This window comes from Phodopus roborovskii, unplaced genomic scaffold, assembly GCF_943737965.1.
Source record: "Phodopus roborovskii unplaced genomic scaffold, PHOROB, whole genome shotgun sequence".
NCBI classification, from domain to species: Eukaryota; Metazoa; Chordata; class Mammalia; order Rodentia; family Cricetidae; genus Phodopus; species Phodopus roborovskii.
This window is the reverse complement of record NW_026126480.1, coordinates 19,411,581-19,429,582: the sequence shown is the minus strand read 5'-3', so window position 1 is coordinate 19,429,582 and position 18,002 is coordinate 19,411,581. Positions and strand designations below refer to the sequence as shown.

At 40.8% G+C, this 18,002-nt stretch overlaps 1 protein-coding gene across 3 annotated transcripts in view; it reads right to left on the bottom strand.

The window, feature by feature from the left end:
- The window catches only part of Znf143 (zinc finger protein 143), a 37,468-nt gene that overhangs the window by 3,641 nt on the left and 15,825 nt on the right, over positions 1-18,002 (bottom strand). For all 3 annotated transcript variants that reach the window (XM_051192665.1, XM_051192667.1, XM_051192666.1), the window contains exons 7-14: positions 16,950-17,024; positions 15,114-15,233; positions 12,742-12,817; positions 11,464-11,589; positions 9,657-9,836; positions 6,837-7,064; positions 3,770-3,918; positions 430-591 (exon numbers count right to left, since the gene is read on the bottom strand). In XM_051192665.1, the coding sequence (XP_051048622.1) occupies positions 430-591; positions 3,770-3,918; positions 6,837-7,064; positions 9,657-9,836; positions 11,464-11,589; positions 12,742-12,817; positions 15,114-15,233; positions 16,950-17,024 (1,116 nt within the window). The remainder of the gene's footprint in view (positions 1-429; positions 592-3,769; positions 3,919-6,836; positions 7,065-9,656; positions 9,837-11,463; positions 11,590-12,741; positions 12,818-15,113; positions 15,234-16,949; positions 17,025-18,002) is intronic.

The following is an 18,002-nucleotide window of genomic DNA, read 5'->3' as shown; positions in this document are numbered from 1 at the left end:
CTTTAATGCCAGCACTCTGGAAGCAGAGGCAAGCAGAGGTCATCCTGGTTTACAAAGCTAGTTCCAGGACAGCCAGGACTACACAGAGAAAGCCTGTCTCAAAAAAAAAAAAAAAAAAAAAAAAAAAAGAAGAAGCCTAATATGGATGCTGGCACCTGAATTTGGGTTCTCTGAAAGATCAGCAAGAGCTCTCAACCACTGAGGTGTCTCTAGTCCCACATTTCTTTCATCCTACTAACTTTTTATGGTATAACTATCTCTCCTATTTTACAGATAGAGAAAAAAATAGCACTGAGGACTAACTGGCTAAAGAAATTATAAAACTGGGAGTCAGCCTGAAGTGCATGCGCCTACATAGGAATGTACAGAACAGCTTCTGTGGAAGTTGAGTGATGTATGTATTGCCTAACATTGAACAAAAGTAGTTACCTGCTGTCCTTCTGTGCCCTCAGCGGTGACCATAGCAACAGAGTGTGTTCCTGCTGAGGAGATGACTGCATCGTGAGTGGGGACCGTGATGGGTGTGCCATCCTGTGTTACCATGGTGATGGTATTGCCAATGGCCTGCATGTCAGCTTGAGAAATGTTGACCTGCAAACACAGTGCATTTTACAAATCAACCAATATTTCTAGTTACATTTGGCTAAGAACAGAGCCTAATCCTGGAGTAAGTTTACTCTGTGGGAGCAAATAAACTTTTTATAATGGAATGCACTCTATAACTCATCAGACAAGTCAACATCTTCCCCCACCCCAAAGATCTTGTTCTATTACCCACGATGGAAAGGAATACTTCAGTAATCCTCCTGCCTCAGCTTCCTGTTTACTATGGTTATAACTTGTGAGCTACTATGCCCAGCTTAGACCCTTACTTCTGCCATAATCTATGATCTTTAGAGGTATTGGGCCTAACTCTTTCCATCTCTATCTCAACACCTTGTATCTTACTTCAACCTCTGTTCCCTAGCATCTAGACTTCCTTTCAACTTCCTTTTATTTATTTATTTGTTGGTTTGTTTATTTACTTATTATTTTATTTGCATTGGCATTTTGCCTGCATGTATGTCTGTAGGAGAGTGTTGGACTCCCTGGAACTGGAGTACAGACAGTTGTGAGCTGTCATGTGGGCCTCTGGAAGAACATTCAGAGCTCTTAACTGCTGAACCAGCTCTCCAGCTGCACCATCTGGCTTCTTTACAAACCTTCATAACTCCATCTTCTATCACCTCAAATCTGCATCTGACACCTCAGACACTATAAACCATCTGCAGCCCCCAGAAGGGTCACACTCTGTCACATTCTCATGGCTTTGCCTGGCAAACTTATGAAAATCCTTCAATCCCCACTGAATGACCTTCTATGAGAAATCTATAAGATTTCTGAGGGTCAATGCTTTATTTTTTTCTCTCATGCTGCCAAAGTAGTTCATATACCCTTCAAATATATAACCCTGGTCATGAGAAATTACCACTTGACTATGTTAGAAATATCCCTCCTCCTAGACTGTGACACCACCCTTTTGCACTATGCAAACTATCTAAAAAAAATGTCTTCATGGAATAGAAGGCCAAAAACTATCTGAATGGCTAAAAAAATGAAATAAAATTCATGAAAAAAAAAAAAAAATGGAGAGACTAACTTTGGAGAGAACCCAACATTGGGATGAGGATGAGTTTTGTGACAGAATTAGCCTTACTCTGTAGGTTTTAAGAAAGCCATGAATGAATGGTATAAAGGTGGGTTTCTCTATAAACATGAAAGCTACTCAACAGTGCTACTGGCTGCCCCAAAGAGAAACTAAACTATTAGGTCATTAAACCTTATTAGAGGCTGTTTTGGAGTTGCTGCAGAAGAAATTGTTCCAGGAAGGAAGAAAGCTACATAAAACAATATCAGATAAATTTTTTTTGGGGGGGGTTATGAGACAGGGTTTCTCTGTATTGCTTTAGAGCCTGTCCTGGAAGACCAGGCTGGCCTCAAACTCACAGAGATCCATCTGCCTCTGCCTCTGGAGTGCTAGGACTAAAGGCATGTGCCAGCAATACCCTGCTTATCAGACAGATGATAAGCAATTAATTACCTGATTTAGAAAGTATCCAGACAGATGATGAACAAACACTGGGTTAAGCAAATACACAGAGTCTGCCGTGGAACCATATGACAAAGCTAGGGGATATGAGTACGTGTGATAGTATGAATGCTTTGGTGTTTCTCAATCCTGAATGCTCTGCCTCCTAGCTAGTATCATCATGTTAACAGTTGTAAGACCAGGGCAGGAGTGGTGTCACACATCGTAATGTCAGCAATTGGAAGATGGAATCAGGAGGACTGGGAGATCAAGGTCAGCCTTAGCTACATAGACAGTTCCAGGCCAACCTGAGCTAAATAAAACCCTGTTTTAAAACAAAAGTTATCAAAACAAAGGGGGGTATGGTGGCACAACTGTAACCTCAGACCCTGGGGGATAAGGCAGGAGGATTTCTGTAAATTCAAGTCCTGGTCTACAGAGTTCTAAGCCAGCCAGGGCTGCATAGTGAAACCCTTGTGTCAAAAGCCACCAAACCACATTAACCCTCAAAACAAAAAAGCAAAACAAAACAAAAAACAAAGGGTATATTGGCTGCAGGAAGCAAGTTCTAATGCTGATGGGCATGAAGACAGAACACAAGAGAATAAAGAGAACCCGTAGCGCATGTGCCTCTGTTTTGATTTGACAAAACTATAACAACTCTAGCAAAAACTTAAAAACTACATCAAAGCCCCCCTCCCTTCCAGGTCCCCTCACATCAAAGCAGAGTTCTTTTAGGTTACTGGCATCTACAAAACAATGACAGGTTTAGCTCTCAGAAAGCACCCATTCCACTATTTTTTGTTTGTTTGTTTGTTTTTTGGGACATGATTTCTCTATGTAGCTTTGTAGACCAGGCTGACCTCAAACTCACAGAGATCTGCCCGCCTCTGCCTCCAAAATGCTGAAATTAAAGGTGTGCACTAACACTGGCCAGCACTTTCTCTTTTCTTTTCTTTTCTTTTCTCTTCTTTTCTTTCTTTCTTTCTTTCTTTCTTTCTTTCTTTCTTTCTTTCTTAAAAGATTTGTGTACTTATATATTTGAGTATTTTGTCTACATATATGTCTGCACACCAGAAGATGGTATCAGATTCCATTCTAGTCAGTTCTGGGAATTGAATTTAGGACCCCTGGAAAAAAGCCACTGCCCATAACAGCTGAGTCATTTCTCCAGCACAGACGCATCAAAGCTCACAATCTTCTTGTGGTTCTGATCTTTGTCACTTCACCTTTGAGCCACACCAGCCAACACTATTTGGATCCAATGAATACAAATATCCTCTACTATTATTACTTCATACTATATTTCTCAGCAGACTAAAACTCTGGGAGAGCTACCATTGCCTAGAGCAATGTTTCTCAACCTGTGGTTCATGACTCCTGGGGCAATCAACCCTTTCACAGGGGTTGCCTAAGACCACAAGAAAACACAGATACTTGCTATGCTTCAAAATAGTGGCAGAGTTACAGATATGAAGTAACAATGAAAATAACTGTTGTGGTTGGAGATCACTATAAGATGAGTAGCTGTATTAAAGGGTTGAAGCATTAACAAGGCTGAAAACCACTGGTCTACATGCCAAAGCCCAAACTTCATGCTTTGCTACTCAAGGGTTTCCTCCATGGGGAGGGACTCAGCCTGTCTTTCAATCCCCGGTGCAAAGAAATAATTAACTTCCTTGGCTTTTAACAGATACTTACATGTTGAGTTCCATCTTGGGATATAAGTGTAACTTGCTGACTCAACCCAGACTGGGTTACTGTGGCTACTTGTGTAGATACAATGTCCTCTCCTTCTACACCTGTAACATATGTGATCTGGGACCCTTTAAGAACATCATCACCTTGACCTGTTTAAAATAAATGCATAATTTATTTGATCAACTAACCAATCTATTTGGACAACATTAGAGATTTTAAATATGAAACAGAAAACTGAATTGAGAGCTGGGCATGGGAATGCATGCCTGATTATAGCACTTAGGAAGTTGGAGGTAGTTCAAGGGAACCTTGGTTATACAGGGAGTTCAAGGCCAATCTGGGTTGTACAAAAACTTGTCTCAAAAAAAAAAAAAAAAAAAAAAAAAAAAAACCAAAACCAAAAAACCACAATAACCTATTTTTATATTATAAACCACAAGAACAGTTTTCAGGACCTCTTATTAATTCTTCTAAATTCACTTCTGCCAAGCCAAGTCAAATCAAACCTATCCATTAACTCTGAGTGTTCTGATTTCAGAAGGCCTCTACTTTACACTTAGATGGGATGATTATATGCTACTGTGCACATACATACTGGGGACACGAAGGGAGGATTTATACACAAAGACACACTTGCCCTTCCCACTAGGGCAAGTCTATACCAAGTTCCTGAAGTCATTTAAGATCCCTGAAGGTAATAAAAGAGGCTCTATAAACATTAACCACAAACCCAGAATGGCTTGTTCACAAAGACTTAAGTCTTTTCCCCACGTGATTGACAGCAAGCTGCTTGTACACAATGACATCACTGTGTAAAGACTATGCAATGGCATGTTATCTGGGCTGAGGTTAATCATTTAATGAGTAACAGAATAGGAACTTCAGTTCTGTTCTTTTTTTTCCACAAAGAATCAGCAAGTGAGTCAGGCAAAAACCCTGACTCAAAAACCCCCTTCCCCTGCCAATAAAAGGATCAGAGAATGAATAATGAGTTCAACATCCAGAACTGCTAGATTGGGCAACCAGGAAGATCATTGATCTCTCTCTTCTCTCAACACTTAATGGCTTCCATGGACCACAAAAGAAAGTCCCTCTTCAAAGAGAAACTTAATACTCTAAGTACTAATCTAAGAATATTAGCATATAAAGGATTTTAGTGTGCGGATCTATCTAGCGCTCAGATAGCAATAGTCACTGAGTTGTAATGTTCTTATTTATATCACTTTGCATCTTTTCTTTTCATTTGTTTATATACCATTATTCTAAGTGTTACAAACCCAAGGGATCCTGTGAGAAAAAGGAGTACAAATCTGTCTTTTTAGAAAAGCAATCATAGTTGGGTTGTTTGTTTGTTTTGAGACAGAGTTTTTCTCTGTAGCCCTGGCTGTCCTGGAACTCACTCTGTAGATCAGGCTGGCCTCAACCTCACAGAGATCCATCTGCCTCTACCTTCTAAGTGCTGGGAGTAAAGGCCAGTACCACCACTGCCTGGCCAATCATAATTTTTAGAATATATTATATAATAGCTATTTTATAGAATAGAAAAACTTCTTATAACCAGAGATATCAACATATGAGGAGAAACTAAATAAATATGGAAAGGGATGAGTCTTATAAACTACATTTAACATTATTAAAGCCTGCTTTCTTCCCGTGTGTTTGTGTATGGTGTGTATGCTGGAGATTAACATGAAGTCTTCCTTGATAGCTCTACTTTACTCATCAAGGCAGGGTCTCTCAACTGAACCTAGAGTTCACTGACATTTCTAGACTATCTTTTTATCTAATCATCTCTCTATCTAGACTCTGTGTGTGTGTGTGTGTGTGTGTGTGTGTGTGTGTGTATGTGTGTATGTATGTGTTCAGGGAGCTGTCTCTGCCTTCCCAGCACTGGAATTATAGGCAGGACTACAAATGGCATTTGTGTGTGGGTTCTAGGGATCCTAACTCCGGTCCTCACACTTGCACAACACTTTTAATAGATCTGTCATCTCTTTATCCCCCAAAGCTTGATTTTTTTTTTTTTTTTAATGAAAAGGATTTAGCAGTTACATCTTTGTTTCTTTTTCATTAGCAGGTTTCAAGTATAATGTATATTATTATTAATGCTAGTTACCATACTGTACAATGTCTCCAGGACTTCCAACTCTCTCTCACTAAAACTCCCACTTATATTTTTATCTAGGAGTAGTGGCTCATGTGTATAAGCCCAGCATTTGGGAGGCTGTAGCAGGAAGATTACTGCAAATTCAAGGCTAGCCTGGGCAACAGAGTAAGATTCAGCTGGTGGTGTGGTGTGAAAGAGGAGTAAGAGGGATGAGAATTGTGCATGTCCCTGGGTGTCAGAACATCTAACTATAATACTTATAGGGTTTTAGCTAGAGAGCAATATGGAGACATTTGAGCAGTATTCTTTCCCCATCAACAAGTTTTGTTTGTTTTTTGAGACAAGGTTTCTCTGGCTGTCCTGGAACTCACTCTGCAAACCAGGTTGGCCTTGAACTCAGAGATTTGCTTGCCTCTGTCTCCTCTGTGTTGGGATTAAAGGTGTGCACCACCACCACCCAGATTTCAAAATTTTTAACTTAAATGTTTCTGAACATTTTACTCAGGTGTTGAAAATGAGAAAATGCTCTCTTCCCAGCAGAACTGCCATATTGGCCAGGCTTCTTCCAAAGTCTCCAACTTGCTTTCCTCTCACCAAGCACTTAGCCTTTTCCATTTGTCAAACCCTCCATCTACCTGCAAGTCCCCTTGCCTTAGATCTGTTCTCTTCCCTTCCCCCAGGCCTTGTTTCTTTGCCTCCTTAATTCCTTTCTACCCTCATAATCTTTCCAAGAACAAATATTTCTTCAGGAAGCTTTCTCGGCCCTCACAGAAGATACTAAGTCCCCCTCTTCCACAACCTAGAGCACCTGTACCCTTTTGCAGCACTTGTCAGATATAAATCAGATTCGTGTGAGAATACAAATAAAACAGAAGGATTTGAGAAAATAGCTTGGGTCATATGCTCATAATCATAACTGATTCTCAAACCCAAAGTAGATATAATTGTCAAAGCTCTCACCTGGGGGAGGCTCGAAGAAGGATTCCTGCTCCTCCTCAATGGGCTCTGTGTCATTGTGAGCTGTCCGCTTGTGCATAGCCAGTGTAGAGATCTGTTTGTATGTCTTCCCACAGTGGTTACAGTTGTATGGTTTAGAGTGAGTATGAACGACATGGTGTTTATACAAACTGGAATATTCTGTAAACCTTTTGTCACAACCAGGAACTGTACAGACATATGGCTTTTCTCCTAAGTAAAGAAGACACACAAAAAGGTCATTTTTACATAGACATAATTACTCTACAACTGGAGAGTGGAACTTCTAAAAATAAACAGCCGAGCAGGATGGTGGTGGCACATGCCTTAATCCCAGCACTCGGGAGGCAGACAGGTGGAACTCTGTGGGTTCAAGTCTAGCCTGGTCTATACACTGATTTCCAGGACAGGCTCGAAAAGACATACATACATACATAAATAAATAAATAAATAAATAAATAAATAAATAAGACAAATCATCTGTCACTATAACTATAACTCATTGTTAGAGCGCTTGTTTAGTGAAATGAAATAGCACACAGGAGAAAATTCGCTATGGTTCTGACTTGGCTGAGTAGCTGGAGAGATGGTTCAGTAGTTAAGAGTACTTTGCTTCTCTTGCAGAGGTCCAGAGTTCAGTTCTCAGCACCCACATCAGGTGGCTCACAACAAATGTAACTACACCTCCAGGGCACTCAATACCACCTTCTGATCCACATGGACACTGCATTCTTGTGCACACCCCTTCTCCCATACACATGATTAAAAAATAAAATCTTTGTGGGGTATTTGGTACACATCCATAATCCCAGCACTTTGGAGGCAGAGGCAGGTGGATCTCTATGAGTTCAAGGCCAGCCTGGTCTATATATCGAGTTCCAACCCAGTGTAGGTTGCAGTGTGATTAAATACATGGACCACCAGGCCTGACTCTCTCTAACTGAACCTGATTTGGCTAGGTGGGCTGACCTCCTGTCTCTGCCTCCCCAGAAATACAATAACAGGTGCATTGCTATGCTCAGCGTTTCTGTAGGTGCAGGGGATCTGAATTCAGATCCTCATGCTTGTATGGCAAGAGTTTTGAATAATGTGTTTCTACAGCCCATTACTGATTTGACTGATGCTTTCAGTTTTAGGCAAGGTGTCAGAAAGGATTACAAATTAATCCTTAATATTTCCTATAAATTAAGAAACCATTATGTATACATGTCTCCTCGCTCTGTGTGTGTGTCTATACATGTATGTACATAGGTACCCAAAGCAGACAAAAGTGGTATCAGATCCCCTTAGGCTAGAGTTACAAGCTGTCTAGCTGGAGAGATGGCTCAGCCTTTAGAGGCCAGGTTCACAACCAAAAACATAAGAGTTACAGGCAGTTGTAAGCTACCTGATATGATGTGTGTTGGGAACCAAACTCAGATCCTCTGCAGGAACAGTACTTGCTCTTAACTATTAAGCCATTTGTTCAGCCCTTAAAAACATGCAAAACCAACAAAGGTTTTGTTTGTGTGAGACAGGGTTTTTCAATGTAGATTTTGCTGCCCTAGAACTCAGTATGTAGACCAGGCTGGCCACCAATTCAGAGTCACCTGCCATTGCCTCCTGAGTGCTGATATTAAATTTGTGTACCACCATGCCCAGCTATTTATTTAATTTTGTGTGTGTGTGTGTGTGTGTGTGTGTGTGTGTGTGATAGCCCTGAATGTCCTGGAACTCACTTTATTACCCAGGCCTGCCTTGAACCCTTGAACTCAAGTTCCTATTTTTTTTTTTTTTTTTTTTTTTTTTTGAAGTTCTTATTTTGGCTGGTCGTAGTAGCTCATGCTTTTAATCTCAGTATTCAGGAGGCAGAGGCAGGTGCATCTGTGTTTGAGTCCCAGGCCAGGCCTATAAAGAGAGCATACAAACAATTATATAAATAAAAGTTCTTATTTTGATGAAGGGTCTCAGACTTAGCAAAGGGAAAGAATTGGGAGATGATTCTGAAACGGGAAAATGGCTGCCAGTCACCACTTGAGCAGCAGTCCAGCTGCCTGGGCTGAAGCAGAAAGCAACACTAGATGGCATCAAAAGTCAAAAAGGGAACAGATTTGCCGGGAGGAGGTGGCTAGGGCCTTTAGTTCCAGCTTGAGTTCAAGGCCAGTCTGGTCTACACATCGAGTTCCAAGACAGGCTCCAGAGCTACCCAGAGAAACCCTGTCTGGAAAAAAACACCCCCCTCCATAAAAAGAAAAATAAACGAGAGAGAGAGAGAGAGAGAGAGAGAGAGAGAGAGAGAGAGAGGAAGGGAGGGTACAGACTTGATTACAAACTATTGAGGGAGGTTGCAGCTATATTTTTAAGTGTTCACGTATCTTAGGTTGGCCTCATGCTCATTACATAGCCAAAGATGATACTTAACTTCTGATCCTGCTCTCTCCACCTGTCAAGTGATGGGATTATGGGTGTGCATCAACATTCCTCACTTACCAAATTGTTGGCTATGCTAACTCACCTGATCAGCCTTACATAAACGTACCAAGTTTTACATTCTGAATCTTTCCCTCTGTCTGACTGCTTTCTTCCTTTATTTGAGTAGTACCAGGATCAAAAACAGACCCTTACAGGTGCAAGCACTCAAGTAGTGAGGCAGTTACTTGCCTCCTCTGGCTCTGCCTTCCCAATGCTGGGATAAAAGGCGCACACCACCACATGTTGGCTCATCAAAGAAATTTTTAAGCTGCTTAACCTCTTCTCCATGTGAACTGGGAGGAAGAGACTAACTGGAAGCCTTGAAAGACAGGACCAAGACATCAGCATCATTACCTGTGTGTATCCTCACATGGTTTTTATAATTAGTTGCGCTGGCAAATGCCCTCCCACATCCTGGTTCTGTGCAGTAGTAAGGTCTTTCTCCTGTGTGGGTCCTAATGTGCACTTTTCTGATATTTGATGTTGTAAAGGACCGACCACAGCCTTCAATAGGACACTTAAAGGGCCTTTCTCCTGAAGATACAAAAGGGAACAAATTAAACAGCGCAAAAAATAAAATATACAGAACAATCTCATCACTTGGCTCTGTCCAGGGTCTTACCCCAGTCTGTAGTCTGCTTACCCTTCTAAGCACTGTTGTGTCTCTAGACAATGCATCTTTCACTCCAAACTGGAGTTGACAAAAGAAATCTGAATAGCTTCAAGACTCATAAGTAAGTGACTGTTATTTTGCAAGATAGAATCAAGTGGACATACTAAAAACTGAGCTGAGAAAGCATAGACCTAAATGTCAGAGAAAAGATTATTAAAGTTTAAGGTTCAGCAAGACGGCTCTGTGGGTATAAATGCTTGCTGCCAAAACAAACTGCCTAAGTTGCATCCCTGGAACCTAAAGGATGAAACAACAATCAACTGAAAACTATTCTCAGGCCCCATTGTGCACACATATAAAAGTAATTGCAATACAATTTTATTTTAAAAGGGGGGGGGGCGGGAGTTTGTGGCACACGCCTTTAATCCCAGCACTTGGGAGGCAGAGGCAGGCAGATCTCTGTGAGTTCGAGACCAGCCTAGTCTACAAGAGCTAGTTCCAGGACAGCCTCCAAAGCCATAGAAACCCAGTATTGAAAACAAACAAAAAAAAAAAAAAAAAAAAAAAAAAAAAAAAAAAAATTAAGTTTGGACTGTAGGATTCCCTAGGGCTTATTTCTTATTTTATTTATTCTATAATACCACAAAGAAAAATAATATCTGGGGTCAGTGAGATGGCTCAGTAGGTGGTAGGTTAAAGCACTTGTTACCAACTCTACTAAGAGCTTGAGTTCTCCCCTTGGGAACTGCATGGTTAGATGGTGAGAACCCACTTCTGTAAGCTGTCCTCTCACCTCCATTCACATGGCATAGTGTCTGTGCCCATAATAATTAATAAATACAATAAAAAGAAAACAATTTGCTATGTCTTTTATCTAGCACTTCCCACACATCAAAATATCTGCTGAACATATACATACATACACATATATGTGCATATATATTTATAACATCTAATGAAGACAGAATCTTGTTTTATTCTTTTTTGATTTCTCTAGGCAGGGTTTCTCTGTGTAGCCCTGGCAGCCCTGAAACGTGCTCTGTAGAGCAGACTGTTCTGTAACTCAGAGATCCGCCTGCCTTTACCTCCAATTGCTGGGACTACCTACTATAATTGATCTCAGATAATTCCTTTAGCAACAGACAAGGAGTCCTGTACCTTAGTGTCTGTTCTCAATTAGGCTACTTATCAAATGGGTAATCCTAGGAAAATAAGCTTGTTGCTTGGGTAATTTCTGAAAACCGAGAGGGTTGGTGATCTAGGACTACTTCTGTATTTGTAGGGCTTCTCCTTGGAAAGAAGTACACATATACAAACAGCAAACTGGATAGAATTTTAGGAGTTTAAGATAAGGACTTGATAGTGATTCTCTTCAATTTTTTCAGACACTCCATCTCCATCCCGAAGATAAAGAATTCCTGATAGTAATAGTTTGTAATCCCAGAACTGGAGAAGCTGATGTAGAGCATCACAAATTCATTGTTAGCCTGTGCTACAATGAAAACAATAATTCCTGGTCCAGATATGATATTCTGTTTGTACTGGTACCTGTATGGGTTCTGATGTGCTTCTGTAGATCTCCTGAAGTTTTGAAAGATTTTGTACAATTATCTTCTGAACACCGATATGGCTTTTCTCCAGTATGAGTTCTGAAATGACTTTTTAATCCATAGCCTTAAAAAGAAAATCATAAAAGAAATTTAACACTAGGCTCTGATGGGGCATGCCTTTAATCCCAGAACCTGAAAGGCAATGGCAGCCAGATCTCTGTGTGTTTGAGGGCAGCCTGGTCTACAGATCAAGTTCCAGGACACCCAGGGTTACACAGAGAAACCCTATCTCGAAAAACAAAACAGAAAAGAAAAAGAAGTTTAGCAATACAATACTCCTCTAAACAAGTATTTGGAGATTAACATAGGAAATATACAGCAAATAACCAGGATAAAATAGTAGGCATACTTAATAGGATGACCATTAAAAATGTATGAGGCAAACTAAGTGTGGTGGCTCATGCCTGTAATCCCAATATATGGGAGCTGAAGTAAGAGTACTGTCATCTATTTGAGGCCAGCCTGGGATACAGCATGAGACAATGCCTCAAAAAGCAAACAAAGGAAACAGAAAAACCCAAATGTTAAGATAGGTGGGGCTTGAGAGCTGGCTCAGTGAGTCAGGGCACTTGTTGCTCTTGTAAAGGATCTAGGTTGAATTCCCAGCATCCCCATGACAGATGGCTCATTTCTCTGAGGTTCTCTTTATTAATTATATTTTAAGTCAGCATGGGGGCGGGGCAGCCTTAGCCAGCCTGGATAGACCAGTCTGACCTCAAACTCACAGAGATCTGCCTGCCTCTGCCTCCCCAGTGCTGGGATTAAAACTGTACACTGCTAATACCTGGTTTTTAATTTTGCTGGTAGAAGAAAACAGAGAATAGATAGGGAGCAGCAAATGTGTAGGCAGAGATAGATCTTTGGAGAAAAACAAGCAGAACAAGAGGCAGTTAAGAAAGATACTGAAGGGGTTAGCTGGATGGCTCAGCAGTTCAGAGTGCATACCGCTGCAGCAGAGGACATAGGTGTGGGTTCCCAGCACCCACATCACGTGGCTCACAACTGCCTCTGACTCCAGGTGCAGGGATCTAATCACCTCTTTGGGCTTATAGGGGCACCTGCATATATATGGTATACATACATTCATTCAGGCACAATATGTACAAATAGTTTTTAAAAAGTACAAGACTAAAACTGATCATGTGCTTCTGTAGTCTCAGAAAACAGAAGGGGCCCTGCCTCTGGCTTGCTCTGGGCAATCCCCCACTGAACTTACCTGTTGCAAATGCTTTCCCACAGCCTGAATGCTCACACTGATAAGGCCGGTCTCCTGTGTGAGAACGCTCATGGACCTATTATTAAAACACAAGCAGAATTCTGTTTCCTTTACATGTTTTATGAGTAAGATGTTCTTAATATAAATTTAAATTTTCTTCTACTAGTAAATGCCTCTGTTTTATGCCCCCTCTTTTACAGTACTGGGGATTGATTCCAGGGCCTCAGATATGAGATGCAACAACTATCACTGAGTTATATCTCTGCCTTGTAGTATACTTTAAAAAAAAAAAAAAAAAAAAAAAAAAGCCTTTCCAAAAAACTCTATACCCAGTAATTCTCAATTCACACCCAGATGTTACACAGCAACAAGGACTCTTTTAAAACAAGAAACAACATTTGAGTGCTTTTAGAGTGATCACAGGAACTCCTAGGACACACATGCATGATGAGAATGAGGAAGAGAGTAACAGGCCTCTCAAAGTGAACTGTGGCATGTAACCTGTGCTAGAAAGCCATGTATCTGAAATCTGAAGCAAGGCCTAGAGGGGTGGCCTTGGGTGCCCGCCCCGCCTCTGTAGGAAAGGATGACCTTGCACTCTTGAGTACTGGGATCACAGGTGTGCACCATCACACCCACTTTAAGGGATGCTAGACATAGATATTATTCATGCTAGTCAAGCACTTGTCTGTTGCAGAGTATTTGTTTAACTATGCAAAGATGGGTTGTATTGTTTATGTTGCAGAATATTTGTTTAACTATATAGAGATATATTGCGTTTGTTTTGTTTATGGTGTGGACTATTTGCTTAACTATGTGGAGATGTGTTGCATTTGTTTAATTATATACAGCTATGTTGCTGTTTTACCTTGCCTGACTAAAGCTTCTGATTGGTCTAATTAAAAGCAGAATGACCAATAGTGAGAGGAGGTATAGGTGGAACTTCCAAGCAGGTAGAGTAAATAGGAGGAACTGAGGCTTGAAGAAGAAAGAAAAAGGGACAAAAGGGGCCAGCCAGCCAGATATAAAGGAAGCAGGAAAGCAGGACATACAGAATAAAAGATAGGTAAAAAGTTCTGAGGCAAAACAAAGATGACTAGAAACAGGTTAAATTAAGTTAAAAGAGCGCCAGGCGGTGACAGCACATGCCTTTAATACCAGCACTCGGGAGGCAGAGGCAGGCGGATCTCTGTGAGTTCAAGACCAGCAAGTTCCAGGACAGGCTTCACAGCCACAGAGAAACCCTGTCTTGAACAACCAAAAAAAAAAAAAAAAAAAAAAAAAAAAAGTTAAAAGCGCTAGCAGGACAAGACTAACAAGACTAAGCTAGGGAGCTGGTTGGCAGCCCAAAGAGAATTTAACTACACCATTCTGAGTTACATCTCCAACTCTATCTGCCTTTCTAAGCCTCAAGGTGCTCTCTGTAAAATGAGGTCAAAGGCTGCTATGACATATGAGTATTCATGTCAATGCCCAACATTCACTGAACCTTTCATGGGGTCATTCTTTTTAGTAATTTATTTATTTGTTTATTTTGGTTTTTCAAGGAAGGGTTTCTCTGTAGCTTTTGGAGCCTGTTCTGGAACTCACCCTTTAGACCAAGCTGGCCTTGAACTCACAGAACTCCACCTCTGCCTCCCAAGTGCTGGGATTAAAGGTGTATACCACCAACGCCCGGCTCTGTCTAGTAACTTATAGTAACAATATTAACTTATTTAATTTTCATAGCCTCTCTGCAAGAGAGTCTCATCCATCCCAGCCTGGCTTTGCAGGGAGGGTGACCTTAATCTTCTGAAGCTTCTGCCTCCACCGCTTGATCACTAATTAAGGGTATGTGCCATCAAGACAAGTTCATGTGGGGGTGGAAAATGAACCCAGGATAAGGCATGTATTCTATGTACTCTACTGAGTGAGTGACATTCTCAGTCTGACATAACCAGTTTTTGTTTTGTTTTTGTTGTTTGGATTTCAAGACAGGGTTTCCCTGTATTGTTTTGGAGCCTATCCTGGAACTCGCTCTGTAGACCAGGCTGGCCTCCAATTCACAGAAATCTGTCTGGCTCTGCCTTCTGAGTGCTGGGATTAAGGCAAATTTACATAATTTTATGAGAGTTGTATTTCATCACTACAGTATTGAATTGAGTAAGTATCTACCAGCAAATATGCTGGAATTAGGGATACAGAAGTAAATCATCTATGCTCTTAGAGAACAGACAGTTGCTAGTCTGTCCAGGTTCTTGTGTGTCTTAGTGTGAGTATGTGTTAGTATCTTTTGAATGCTAGTGAACACGGATGTCAAAGCTTGACCATGCTGGCAGTCAGTGCCCGCATGCCATAGTATGTTTGTGACTAGCTACTTCTCTCTTATGTACCTTAAGATGATGAGCTGTTGTATAGAGTTTTCCACATCCATCATATTTACACCGAAATGCCTTCTCTCCACTCTGCTGAGTCTTAGGAGTTACTCTTGTAGCATGTCCTTGTAAAACAATCTAGAAAAAAAAAAAAAAAAAATACAACTTGAGTACTTATACAGAACTAAAATAGATGAAATTACTGTTTTCCCAATAAAAAGACAGAAACTTGGAGGAAGAATCTAGATGCATGGATTCACCAGGGAGACACCGAGATGAAACAGGAGATTTGAGATGGAAGAAAGGTTAACACCACATGCCAGAATGTAGATTAATATAAATGGGTTAATTTAAGTTATAAGAGATAGTTGAGAACAAGCTGAAGCTAAGGACGAGCTTTGCTAATTAATAATAAATCTCCATGTACTTATTTGTGAGCTGCAGCACAAAGAAAAAACCCAACCACAAAAAACATAAAACTGCCAGTGGTGGCACAGCCTTTGATTCCAGCACTCAGGAGGCAGAGGCAGGCAGATCTCAGTGAGTTTGAGCCCAGCCTGGTCTACAGAGCAAGTGCAAGGATAGGCTCCAAAGGTACACAGAGAAACCCTGTCTTGAAAACACACACACACACACACACACACACACACACACACACACACACCATACTATGAGCTACAGTTCATAGTTTCCCTAAGAGTCTAGTGCCTCTGGAACAGTAAAATGGGGCATTATAAGAATGCACAGTTTGTGGGGCTGGAGAGATGGCTCAGCAGTTGAGAGCACTGACTGCTCTTCCAGAGGACCTAGGTTCAATTCCCAGCACCCACATGACAGCTAACAACTGTCTGTAACTCTGACACCCTCACACAGATATACATGCAGGCAAAACACCAATGCAAATAAAATAAATTAAGTCTTAAAAGAAAAAGAGTGCATAGTTCAAGGTCACAGACCTATTTCCACCTAAAAAACCTCTAGTATGCATACCTGAAATTCCAAATTTAGGAGGCTGAGGGAGGAGGATCATTAGATTAATGTTGAACTATACAGTGAGAATCTACCTAAAAATATCCAAAGTAAACAAAATTTCCATTGTATCTTGCTATTTCCTGACATACTCAGGGGATCCAACTCAATTGCCATACTTTTTTTTTTTTTTTTTTTTTTTTTTTTTGTCTAAAGGAAATGGAACATTAAGACAATGTCAAGTGTATTTTTATTTCAAAAACAATGATAAAGAGAGTGTCAGGTTGCAGTGGTAGTAGCACATGTCATTAATCCCAGCACTCAGGAGGCAGAGGCAGACAAATCTCTGTGAGTTTGAGGCCATCCTGATCGTCAGGCTCCAAAATTACAGAGAAACCCTGTCTGGAAAAACCAGGGGGTGGGGAGAGAGAGGGTATCAGGCCATTTGAATTCCCCTTAAAAGATGAAATCCATGTGATCCTAGTCTACAGTAGATTCAGTAGAGGGTCATTTTTTTCAGGATGACAAACCATAATTTAAACAATGGCAATTCCTTTAAAATCTTTGTAAGATGACTATTTTAGAAATTATGACACCACCAAGGGTTGAATCTTGTCTAGCAAGCATGAGCCCTAGGTTCAATCCTTAGTCTTGCCAACAAAACAAAACAAACCCCCCAAAATTTAAAACCATTAAAATTGCAAATGGCTACCAGAGGATCCAAGCTTGATTCCTAGCATGTCAGGCAATTCATAACCACCTTTAACTCCAAAGAAATCACATGCATCTGACCAACATAGACACTAGTACTCAGGGGTACCTGCACATACAGACATCCAGGTACGTGCACACACATACAAACACACAAAACTCAACTTTACCTACCTGCATCTTTTTCTCTTGCTCATTTTCTCCAATCAGTCCTGTACTTGTTACACTTTCACTCCCATCAATGGATACCTGAAAGAGTAAAAGAAAGCTTTGCTTATTTTTGATTGTGCCTATCTCTCCAGCCCTAAAAGAAAGCTTTAAAAGGTTTAACTTTTTATTTGCAGTGCTGGGGACTGAGCCAAAGACCTTACATATATTAGATAAGCATTGTACAAAGGAGATATACCTCTAATCCCAGGTCTCATATTTTGATAATCATTTAGGCTAGGTAACATGCAGATTTATTATTCACTATCACTGTACATTTTTCAGTCTCCCAGCCAAGCAGTGGTGGTGCATGCCTTTAATCCCAGCAATTGAGAGGCAGATGTAGGTGAATCTCTGAATTTGAGGCTAATCTTGTCTATAGAGCAAGTTCTAGGACAGCCAGGGCTATGAACAGAAACCCTGTCTTGAAACCCCACACCCCAAAAAATAAAACAAACAGAAAACCTAACAACAACAACAATAAAATTCCTCCCAAATTAAAAAGTAAGCCCTACTATTTCCCTGCTATCATGGTGTGGGGACTGAACCCAAGACCCATGTGCCTTGTACTCTATCACTGAACACATCATTAGCTCCTCCAAACTGGGTTAAGTGGGTGAGAAAGAGTCTCAAGTGGTCCAGTCTGGTCTTGAACTCATTATATAGTCAAGGTGAACCTGAATTCCTGATCTTTCTGACTCTACCTCCCTGATGCTGGGATTATAGCTGTATCTCCAGGCCCCCTCCCACAATAACCAAACTTTTAAATTATATGAAAGGTACACTTTTAGTACAGGTAAAACTTCAAGAATCTTCCCCACTTCTCTCTCAGTTTTTCAAGACACATTTTTTTGTTGTCCTTTCTGGCTTTTCAGGACAGAGTTTCTCTGTGTAGTCCTGGCTGTCCTGGATCTTACTCTGTAGATCAGTGGTGTTGAACTCACAGAGATCAACCTGCCTCCTAATGTTAGGGTTAAAGGTGTGTTCCACCACCGCCCAGCTCTCTCTCTCCTCTTTTAG